General features: G+C 36.7%; 1 protein-coding gene across 2 annotated transcripts in view; it reads right to left on the reverse strand.

The window, feature by feature from the left end:
• Window positions 1-12,332, reverse strand: part of nhsl2 (NHS-like 2) — a 222,671-nt gene that overhangs the window by 193,053 nt on the left and 17,286 nt on the right. The window contains exon 1 of one of the 2 annotated variants that reach the window (XM_051944089.1): window positions 3,188-3,496. The exons of the other annotated variant lie outside the window; for it this stretch is intronic. Coding sequence (XP_051800049.1) covers window positions 3,188-3,287 — 100 coding nt within the window. The 5' untranslated portion in view covers window positions 3,288-3,496. Of the gene's footprint in view, window positions 1-3,187; window positions 3,497-12,332 lie in introns of those variants that run through there. 2 annotated transcript variants of the gene reach the window in all.

The following is a 12,332-nucleotide window of genomic DNA, read 5'->3' on the forward strand; positions in this document are numbered from 1 at the left end:
TAATCACTAAAAAATGTTGAATAACTTTTAACTTATTTACAGATTTTCGTTATTTTGTCAAATAATCAATAATATCTAAAAAAAACACAGAAAAGCATTATTAATTTACATGCTGACAGTTAAAAACACAGAATATAACGTGCACATCAAAAATATCATTAATTTTAAAAATAGTAAGCATTCTTGAAGAACACTTGGCTCTAAAATATACTATTTTTTAAGTATTAACATCAGCAAAGAGTATTACTTTGCAGATATTTCCTGTTATTTGAAAGACTGAAAAATGAGAAATCACAGATTTGTCAAATAATGAATAATATCTGGCAAAATTCCAGAAAATTATGAATAATTTACACTTAACTGTTGAAATATTTGACTGTCCTGAATGTTCACAATGAGAGGAATCGCCTTAAAGTGCAAATTAAACACTCAGATTTGAGTAAAAAGTATGACGTGACACGTGAAGGTCACATTCAGACTGACTTAAGCCGACTTTAGTCATCTAAATCAACAAAAAAGCCAAACTTTAGCTGCAGCGCTACACTGATGCTATCTCACTTTGTAACGTGGACGGCTGCTGCGACATACCCGTAAGTTAAAGAAAAAAGTTGTAAAATCTGATCTGTAAGTGACACAAAGTGCTGTGTTTGATAAGATTTTAAAGTCATTCATACTTTCTGGATTGTATTTCATGAGGCAGAACGCTCCTCCTTTCGCAGCTTTCATCACAGTTGTAGTGGAACGGTTGCTTGCAGCGATAAAACTCCAGCGGCAGCAGGCAGCTGTTTATAACAAACAAGCCCTAATAAAGCCACAGGACAGAACTTTAACAGAACACTGGCACAGTTACAGACATCTACCAGCAAATATTTGTGCAGCGAAACTGAAGCGCTGCAGGAGAACATTCAGGAAATACAATGACTATGATCATTTAATGGAGCTTTTAGTGTCATAATAACTTTCTCATACATTTTTTAGATGCTTTTTTAAGTGTAATTTCTTTAACAGTTTACTCTCATGTCACAGATTTTCTTGATTCTGTCAAATTACAGATAATTACTAGCAAAATCACATTAAAAATGTTTTACTTACTTTTAAAGGACAACACTGTACATGCCTGCATAAAAATACCTGTATGCTTTATGCTGTAAAATGACACTTAAAATCTGCAAAAGAAATAAAAGCAAAACAAAACACAATTTTACAGATATTTGCTGCATGTGAAAGCAAAATTACATATACTATGTGCTGAAAAATACAAAATAGTTTTGGAAGTGTTATTTACCTAATTTTCAGCATTTTGTTAATAATAATAATAACTAATAATATCAAGTAAAATCTGAAAAATGCAGTATTAAAACTGTGCATGATATTCACTTCAAAAATTTGTGTTTTGAAAAATAGTAATCCGTTCTTCTACAACAATTTACCGTAGAACTATGTTGTTTTTTCACTGTATTAAAATCAGTCAAAAATATATTTATTTTGCAGATAGATAATATCTAGCAAAATAACAGAAAGGTATTATTAATTTACATGTTATCTGCAAAGAAAACCCCAAAACTGTACATAACATACACACATTTTAGCAATTTTGTACTGTATTAAAATCTGCAAAACAAATTGTATTTTACAAATATTTGCTGTTACTGGAAAGCAAAATTATGCATATTAAAGACTGAAAAATTAAAATTATATTCAATATATTTTAAGAGCTTTTGTCAAATAATAAAAAATTTCTAACAAACACAGAAAATTATTATTAATTTACATGTTAACTGTAAAAAAAAAACTGTTTACAATATCTACAAAAATATCAAATGTGGTTTTTAGATTTTTGTCAAATACTAGAGAAGATAGATAGCCGGCAAAATAAAAGCGTGATTACTTTACATGCTGACCTCAAAAAACAAAACCATGCATCACGTCAACCTCAAATATTTGCATTTTTAGAAACGGTAAATAGTTCTTTTACCGTATTTTAATCTGAAAAACATTATTTTACAGATCTGTGCCATCATTTTCAGAATTATTGACTGTTTTTGGGATTAACGTTTAACTGAACACATGTAACTTATAAAAACAAGATGAGGTCTTGTGCTGGAATTGCCTTTTATCTGGATTTTGCCACCAAGATCTGAAATTTTACTGCAAATATTAGCACCACATCGGTTCCATTTTCTTCAACAAAAAAAAAAGTCTTTTTGGATTCTTGGAAGGTAACATCATGTGTTTACTACAATCATGTGTTGATTCTTCAACTGCAGCTGCAGCTTATCACCTTCGACCATCACCATCCTTTGTTTTACTATTTTAAGAATTATCTACTGTTTTTGAAAATTAAACACATGTTCAGCTTACAAAACCAAAGTGTTTAGATGAAGTTTTGTGTTGGAATTGGCTCTTTTTTGGATTTTGCCACCAAGATTTGAAGTTGTACTGCAAAAATAGATATTAGTTCCACATATTTGGTTTGGTTACTCAAAGAAAAGCCTCTTTGGATCCTCAGATGTCATGTGTTTACTACCATCATGCGCAACTACAGCTACAGTTTACCACTTTATGTAGTATTTTTGAAAGTTTTGTTTCAAAAAACACATGTAAAACCTCCAAAAACAAAGGCATTTGGATGAATTTTTTTTTGCTGGATCTGGCTTTTTACTAGACTTTACCACCACGATCTGAAGCTTTACTGCAAATATAGGTATTAGTTCCCCATATTTGATTCTCTCTTTTTTTTAAGCCTTTTTGGCTCCTCAGAAGGTAACATCATGTTTTTACTACCATAATACCACCTTTAAAAACCTCCTGTATTCCATTATTTTCATAATTATGTAGGATTTTTTAGAGTTCTGTTTAAGTGAACAGTAATCTACAATTTACAAAAACAAAGGCGTCTAGATTAAGATTTGTACTGAAATTACCTTTTTTCTAGATTTTACCACCAACATCCGAGGTTTTACTGCAAATATAGACATTAGTTCGACACATTTGGTTTGATTACTGGAAGAAAATTCTTCTTGGATCTTCAGATGTGAGACAGAAAGGCAACATCATGCATTTACTACCATCACATGCTGATTCTACACCTGCAGCTACAGTTTCTCATCTCTAAAACGCATCCTTTATTCCACACAAACACACAAGAAATGCGCACAAGCTGGGCACGTGCACAGAAACGCTGTACCTCTAAAGAAATGCACTCTGAAGGAGGAGTCCGTCTTCTCCTCGTCCTCATCGTCCCCCGTCCTCCCCTGAGCTGGAGATCGCCTCCTCTTCCAACGCATCTATCTGTCTATCTATAAATCTACTTATAAACAGATCTATCTGTTGATCTATATCTATGTTTTTGTATGACTTTATCTACACTCCCCTCTTCTCTATCCATCTGTCTGTCCACTTGTTCGCCTTCTCCCTTCCCTCCCTTGTTCTCCTCCTTTTTTCCTCCCTCTCTCTCTCTCTCCTCACCCCTTTGATTGCCTCTCTCCCCCTCTGTCTCACCCCTCACGTGGTCTCTTTCTAGCAACAGTTCACATGATAACCCATATCTCACGGTTTATCTTTTCTGCACACAACCATTATAATAAATGTCACTACTGTGTTGGTCCGTGCAGAATTACTTTGCAGTACTATGAATATATTTGTGTACAAATCAGTGTTTATCGCCTCGCTGTGGTCGGTTCTGCTGCGTCAGCCTGCCCACACACACACACACACACACAGATAAACAAACACAACACAGACGGCAACAGATGTCACACAAACAAACACACACACCTACGAGCACCGCTGACTCGTCAAACTCCACACACTCCATTGATTTTTCTGCTGCATGCGGTAAATTCACTGTTTCTATTTTCTGCTGCTCTCGTCTCGCTTCACAAGTTTTAATAACGGTTGTGTAATTCCCATTTCAATTCTCGTTTAGAGCCTCATGTCTTGTGTTCGGGCTGATTAGCAATTAGCAAAATGAGGCAAACTTCTTCACTCTTTGCTAGTTTGTTACACCGACAGAGTTATGTGACGATCGCCTGTCTGTCTGTCTGTCTGTTAGCAACATTACTCAAAAACAGACGAACGGATTGAGATGAAATTTTCAGGAAAGGTCAGAAATGACACAAAGACCAAGCGATTAGATTTTGGCAGTGATGCAGCTTATAGTCTGGATCCACTGATTTTTTTTTTAGATTTCTGTATCATTGCTAGATAGCGGCACTGTAACCGTGACAACAAGTGAACACTACATCAGCTGCCTGCTGATGATCACATGAATACGATCCTATAACAAAAGCACCGCTGCAGACTTTTTGGGACTTATCCGGCAGAAATGATACACGGAACAACTAATTATATTGTGGGGAGTTTCTGAGCCCCATTAATTCCCGCCGCCTGCTACATATTGAGGTCACATAATTTGGTATCCGTACATAACGTACACATGCATAAAACATGGCTGTGCTCAGTGCAAGGTCATTTTGTTTGTGTATACAATGACTCAGCAGCTTTGGCGGAGTACTGCGCTCTGAGTGCTTTTCTTGTTTGCTGTTTTCAGAGCAGGAAATACGTGAGATTTGCAATTTTTTGTGTGCAATTTTTACAGCGTATTGCAGCTAGTTATCGTTGGACTGAAGCACAGGGTTTCTGGAGAATTTGGAAATAAAATAAAATAAACATTGTTGAAGAAAATCCAATTGAGACAACGGAAACTTTTACGTGATGTTTACTTCTTTAAGAATTTAGTTTTAGACTGTATTCATTTCTTAAACCATGAACAAAAACGTTGTGTTCATGACTGTAGTAATTAAGTACGACATTTTGTTAGAACGAATTCATTTTTTTGAGAAATTCATAACTTTATTCTACCAATTACTCAATTCTAAGACTTCTAGGATGCAAAAAATTGAAAAAAGTCCACTGTCAGACACGTTTTTTAAAAAAAACCCATCATCTCTGTCTGACAGAAATCAAAGCTGAATTGTATTTTTTTGGTTTACAGAGCAACTCTTTGTGCTCTGAGTTTATTATTAATACTTCATACATGCCCATTTACATATACAGTTAAAAGCTACTCTCTGTTCACTGATTAAGCTGCTGAAACTGCACATCTTGGCTTTAAAGTTACAAATTTAGAAATGTTCTCCCTGAAAATAATCCCTTCCTGTCTGAAAATGGCTTAGATGTAACTTTACACTGCTGCTTCCTCCAGAATGTGCAGCTGGTTTTAAGCCAAATGAAAGAAAAAAAAAGGACTCGGAGGAGGGAGTTTGTCATTTCATTGCATCAAGAAGGTTCACAGATATTAAAACCACCAATTTTGGAACTAAAAGAAGCATAAAATGAACAGAAAAAGACATGAATCATTCATTCACTGAAACATGCTTCTTGGCCTGTTAAGCGGTAACTTTCACAAATATTTTATCGTAAATAAAAGAAATGATCAGAAAAAGTGATAAATTAAGATGCAACTTGCAAAACAAAAAAGGAATTTAAAGATCTCTGGTGTTATAGTGCACATTACAGTTGGAGTTAAATTAGGTTACAAGCTAAAAGAAAGCCAGTTTAGCAACCAGGCGAAGTGGGGGGGAAGCCCTGAGGCCCCTAAAGCTTGTTCAACTATTTACTGATAGAGACACACCCAGAGTTATGACATACTGTCAGCGAGGATCAACTTCTAAAACATTCATACTTAAACTTATCTGCACCTTCTTACGTCATTTGCACATCCAAGCACATTCTGTTTTTATCTTATTTTATGTCATTTTGCTATATTTTACTGTTACTTGATTACGTGGTTCTGCCCTCTGCTGAGGGCTCATCTAGTTTTCCTTGTGTTGTCTTATTGTTATACCCTTTATTTAAATTCCACGCTGTTATAATTTCCCTCCAGGAATTAAGTCATCTAAGTCGTTATATCTGTCAATTTATCTCCACTTTCTTAAGTCATGTGCACATTTCTGTACCACTCTTTTCTATAATATATTTTCCATATTTTTAATTTTAATTCAGTTAATTTTATTTTATCTTATTTATTTTATTGTATCATATTTTATTCTATCATCACTTCATACTCTAATATTCTGTGTTGTTGTATTGTTTACCCCTTTACTGAATATCCATGCTGCTCGATCAACTTAATTGCATTCAAGCAACAAATTTGCAAAGTATTTGAAATAAACATGCACAAAACGCATCTCATATTTACAATTCCATGTTTCATTTATGCAGTGTCATGGACTTATTCCTATGCCGTATGTGCAATGTACAGCGATGATGACATGCATTAAAGTTAAAAGGATAAACTGCATCATAATGTATGAACTAGTGCAGCTACTTTTAATGGCATTGAAGTGATCCAGTGTATAATCACAAGTCTGCAGCGCAATGAAACGAGTAAATAAGCCGTGTGAGAGCGTGACAGGGCAGAGAGCCGGTTTCCCACAGGGCACTAATGAACACCGAGGGCACATAGAGGGCATGCAGGAACACACACACACACACACACACACACACACACACACACAGAGCAATGCACAAATAATATGCAATACACTGAAGAAGACTCCATTTTGATCAAACTCGGCCTGTAAAACCCAATTTACAGGGCAAGAAAGCATGTTAATAAAACACACCGGGACAGTTTAGGTGGATGCGAGTGTCGTCATCGTAACCATGGAAACTTCTGTGCTAATGTTTAAAATAATCGCTTTTGAATTTGTGTAGGAAGAATCAGGATGTGAAGTAACTCTGGAAGCAAGTCCGATGTGCCAGCGACAGAAAATTTCCTCAAAAAAAAAGAAAACAAAAAATACCAACAAGCGTGGGAGACACTGACAATGTATTGTTGTGTTTTTAAAGGGTTTTCCCTGCTAAAGAAACACTCACTGTTTTCACAGAGTGCCCTAAATGAGAACAAATTGGTGGCTTTTCAGTGCAGGAACTCAAGGCAGGCACAAGGTGGTGCCGGTGTTAACAGGAACGGACCCCAAATTGATTTTTTTAGCGTTTCTGTTTCTTTGATGTTAACTCTGAGTGCAACGCAACAACAACAAATTTTAGTTACGAGATGCATATAGGTAACAGAACAACGGAGTTGTTATGCTAGCTTCCGAATCAGCATCAAGTCCTACCCTCTCTCTCCTCTGAAAATCAATTTTTCAAGAGTTTGAATGAGTTGCTGGTGTCGCTTTTCCACATCTAACCATTGCAAAGAGACTTTTAGTTTTTGGTATCTTTACTCCGTCCTGCCTCGTAGCTGCTAACTATTATTATTTCTTCATTGAGAACAATCACAGACAATTAAAATGTCAATGAAACTTGGAGACGCATACTGATAAGAGCTGGAATAACTCTCGGGCTTGTACAGAATAAAACTGATGTCAATTTTGAGACTTTGCGATTGAGGCGGCCAATGGACGCTAATGGAAAGAAAGGATACCACTGATTGATATCTACCGCCAACACCGAGTTCTCCAAATGTTTACTACAAAGAAACAACATACTGTGACTTTGGTTTCTACCATATTCTTATTGGTGAAGGCTCAGCTGGTATCACATAACTCATACTAGCCTGGAGATAAAGTTAGCTAACAGGCTAGTTTTGTTTGCGACTGAAAAAGAGGTCAGACTGTTTCCAACGTCTGCTCCACTCAACCTCGTCAAGGCAGACGGCTGCGTTCAATGTGTTCAGTTTGGTGGAAGTTTTTTATTTCCCCTCCCTATTTATGTTTTTCTTTGGTTCCTTCCCAATGTCATTCATAGGATTAATCATACATTTAATACTGTGGCATAGGCTATTCACACATTCTAAATAGATCTGTAGTTTGAAAGTTGATATAGAAGCTTACTATGAGGGAAATCTTGACCATAATGTGAAGGCATAAAATATGAATAGCATGTAAGAGTTAAGAACCACTTTTTGACTGTAAGTACAATAAGTGTTGCCAGCTTTTTTTCACAAATATGATAAGTATTATGTGAACTTTGAAACCCCAGTCACCACCAACCCCTACAATCCAGACAACATTGACTTTTCCGCAGCTTCAAACAGAAATCCAATGACATAGACGCAACGTTGGACTGAATCTTGAAGCAGAATCGGGCTGAACGTGACTCACAAATGACAATCATAAAAACAACTCGGGTGTTGACGGGTAATAACAGATCTGCGTGATGTTTACACACAACTGACTGCCGAGCATCGCGGCGGCTGCCAGGTCACAGGAGGCGTCGACACATTCAGAACCAGCAGGGCGTCCAGGTCCATGTGTTCGGTGTCAGAACTGTGTGTTCTGTCGCTGCATCCCGAATAAAGCTCAGCCTCCTGCCAATAAATAGATCCCCGACAGCAGTCAGGACTCGTCTCCTCACCGGACAAGCCGTAGTTACACTGAAATTAAAGGCTTGTATTGTCAAACATGGAGTTCAGTCGAAGGATGTCGCTGTTGAGTGTAAACGCTCAGATAATGAAAGTTAAAGCTGCTGTCCGGAGTTTGAATCGCAGCGTCTCCCAAAACACTGTTGGTCCCTCCCTCCCTCTGATTTCGCCCCTTTATTTGTGCACGCGCGCAGTACATGAGAGAAGTGCCCGGAGTGCTGCAGCATCTTGCCTGTTTTGCGGTTTTCCACTCTTCTACATTTAGTACATTTAGTAAATAATAAAGGAATTACGTTAGAATTCTGTATTGAGTCTAACTTGTCCTAATACCAAAATAACATGAATCTGCTAGGACGAACGAGTAAAGTTTCAATATGTGATTACACTCGTGTATCCCTCTCGATGACGTTGTTTATCAAACTTAGTGCATTTACGCGTGTATATGTGTTACATTGTTTATTTATTTCTATCTAGAGTTCAGAATTGCATGACTCCTCTGATGAAGAGTATGTCCCAGACGCCCCAACATCTTCCTCCAGAGGTCGGCCATCTAAACGAAGCCGTCAGGCGGGCTATGGAGGCCGTGGTCGGGGAGCGACGCGAGCACCCCGAGCCAAAAAATGTCCTGCAGTCTCTTGGCCTGACAAGCCGTGGGATTGGTAACTTTTCTGGAAGTTGCTGATCCCTGATGCTCTCTCCTCCACAAGCAAAACAAATGTGCGCGCGGTTGCGTAGTGCGTAGCTCGCCCACCTCTGCATGGGCTTGCTTGCTGTGCGCGTAACCGTTGATTGACAGCATGACAAAGCTGAAGCTCGAACTTGATTGGTCGGCAGCAACCGGCGCTTTTTGGAATAACATGGGGGTCTATGAGAGGAAGGCGGAGCTCAGGAATAAATTTTCATATCGCGTCATACTAACATTATATTATAGTATCGAACTAGACTAACACATTTAAGCTTTGTTAAAAAATGATACATAAATTGAAAACAAACGGAAACTCCGGACAGCAGCTTTAAGTTTAAAGTCCTTTGGATGGAAACTGTGTCACTGTGACGTGAACATCCTGTGACGTCTTCATTATTATAAAAAACGTGTAAACCAGCATTTTATATTACACTTGCTGCCTTTTTAGTGCTTGTTTTATTGTCATATGTATTATTATTGTCATAGTACTAAATGATTCATTCAAACTGAGTGTATTTTATTCTGTAATGTTCATTTTTTGTTCATTTGTTTGTGTACATTTATTTAGAATGCACACTGCAGCACATTTTATGTTTATATTATCAACTGCTACCCACTTTTGAGCAAAATACTAAAATATATATTCGAACTGTGAGACCACTTTTCTTCCGAAACTTTATTTGAAAAGCTTAACTTCAAACTCTAACCCTATCCTGTAATCAGTATTATTTCATAAATATCACAGTAACTGCAGTGCAGGCCTGCAGCTACCAATGATTTTCAATGTTGATTAATCTGTCACAATTCTGTCTCTATTTTCTTGGTTAATTTGTTCGTTGTTTGAGCTATAAAATGTCAGAAAATGGCGAAAAATGTCCAAAGTCAAAGCCTGAGATGACGTCTTCAAATGTCTGGTTTTGTTAATGATCGAAAAAATACTGTTTACTGTCAAGAAAGAGGTGAGAAACCAGAAAATATTCACATTTAAGAAGCTGAAATCAAAGGATTTTGAGGTTGTTGTTTTTTTCTCAAAATGACTTGTTTATGAATTTTATTTGAGGAAAAGTAAGTGATTAACTAACTTCTACTACAGTGACAGTTTTCCTGCTACCTCAGACACATTTAGGTACAATTTGTTCAACAAGTTATTGATGGAGACACACCCAGAGTTATTACATAATGTCAAAGAGGATCTGAACAATTTGAATTATTTTAGTCTAAAACCAAAAAAATGTTTAAAAAAGTGCTTGTTTTTTAATTTAATCGATGACAACTAATTGATTTACTGTTGTACTTCTACAGTGGCAGTTTCTCTGTTTTTCTGTCTCTGACATGTTTTAGGTACATTTTAAACCAGAATAACTTTATCATCGTACTATAAACTGTTGAAGGAAGTAGATTAGATAGTAGAAGAAATAGTAGATTTCTTTGCGTGCATTTCAGGAACTGAAAACAACTGTAGTTCTCAGAACCCTTTTGTAGATCCTCTTTTAGTGTAAATATTCTCCAAGCACAAAAAGAAATCTATAGTAGGTGCACAGTCATTGGTTGAACACACAAATGCAACATCATAGATTTGAGTGATGTGCACCAAACAAAAGAATACAGAATATTAAACGTTCAATAGTTCCACTTAAACATCTATATCAACTGAACTGAAACTTCTATCATAATACATGTTTTAGTTGTATCGCACAACCCTAAAATCAGCAACCGCCCTCTTTAAAAACCAAATGCTAACACGTTAGCCGACACCTCTTAACATGAGCCTACAACTCCTAAAGTAAACAATATCCTCCATCCTGTTGATGATTGTTGCACACGTGGTGTTGCTACGCCAACCACTACGGCTGCTGCAAATGCAAACAGGAAAAAAAGCATCTGCTGTTCATTTGTGATCTTTCCTAACTTATTCTTAATGGTAAGACATTTGCAAACAAATTAAACACAAACATACACCCAGTTGGCAGGTAAATAAGCTCAAATTAATCCTCCCAATTAGTATTTGTTGTCATTTTTGAGGTTATAGTTTCTGTTTCTATTTTCTTCCATCCCGTTTATATCAACGAAGGTAGACTAAATAACAGAAACAGCTCTCTTACTAGAATCCCTTTTTCTTCATCAGGTATCATTCGCCTCACACAATGAAGTGATATTCCCCTTGACACCCACACACACACACACACACACACACACACACACACACACACACACACACACACACACAGGGGCACATACGCACACTCCGTCCGTCATCTGGAAGTGATTACATCCGCCCTTACAGCCCGCCTCGACCAACGCTGAGCGTGTTGGTGTTGACAGCCGGGCCTTTGTCCGTTGAAGTTGTGCACAGACACACACTGAAGAGGACTGAACAACACATGATGTTCACTCACTCGTATCCACGGCAACCATCAGTCACTGTTACAAGCTCAACCCTACTCCCGACTTAAACTGAAGGTTTTACACATGTACACCGAGTTGTGATCATCTGAACTGTTGAATGAAAACAGATTTCATGCAGCCACACTTAAATGGCTCCAACAACAACTCATGCTAAGAAATGAGTCATTCTTTGTGTTGATGTGCCTATTCTAGATATTTATATTAAAAAACTTAATGAAAACACAATCAGAATGTGTAAGATGACATTTATCCTGTTGAACCGAATCATTGCTTCACGCTCACCATTCTCTGATCAGATAAGCTAAGCCAAGATAACCTCTTAATAACGCCAGCGTGGAAATTTGCACTACTACAGCAGCAAAGAAAACATCGTAGTATAAAAAAAAAATCAAAAAATAAATATATACAAGTACTAGTTCTAAAAATACCATTACTGCACATTTCAGTGGTATCGCACGGATTTATTTGCTGAACAGAAAAGATAAGAAATATATATATATACATGCTATAACATAATAAATAAATATTGAGAGTACTAATACTGCATAGATTGTACATAAGTACAAAACTAACTAAATAGCATATATTCCAGTGTATGTAGAAAAAATAAGTATTACACTGGGTTTTAAAGGTGCAAAATATTCATAATCATGACAGGGTGTGTTGATGTTGTACCAAAGAGTGCATTACTGGTCAAAAGTTTTGAGACACTTTCTCATTCAAATAAATCAGAACCTGTCTCAAAACTTTTGACCAGTAGTGTATAGCTGTCATGGTGTTGTTTTCAAGCAACTTCTTTTTTTCATTACTGTTGTTGCAAAGACCGGTAAAAGAAAAGCTATGAGTTATATTGTAAACGAAACAAAT

This window comes from Acanthochromis polyacanthus, chromosome 23 (genome assembly GCF_021347895.1).
Source record: "Acanthochromis polyacanthus isolate Apoly-LR-REF ecotype Palm Island chromosome 23, KAUST_Apoly_ChrSc, whole genome shotgun sequence".
Lineage (NCBI taxonomy): Eukaryota > Metazoa > Chordata > Actinopteri > Pomacentridae > Acanthochromis > Acanthochromis polyacanthus.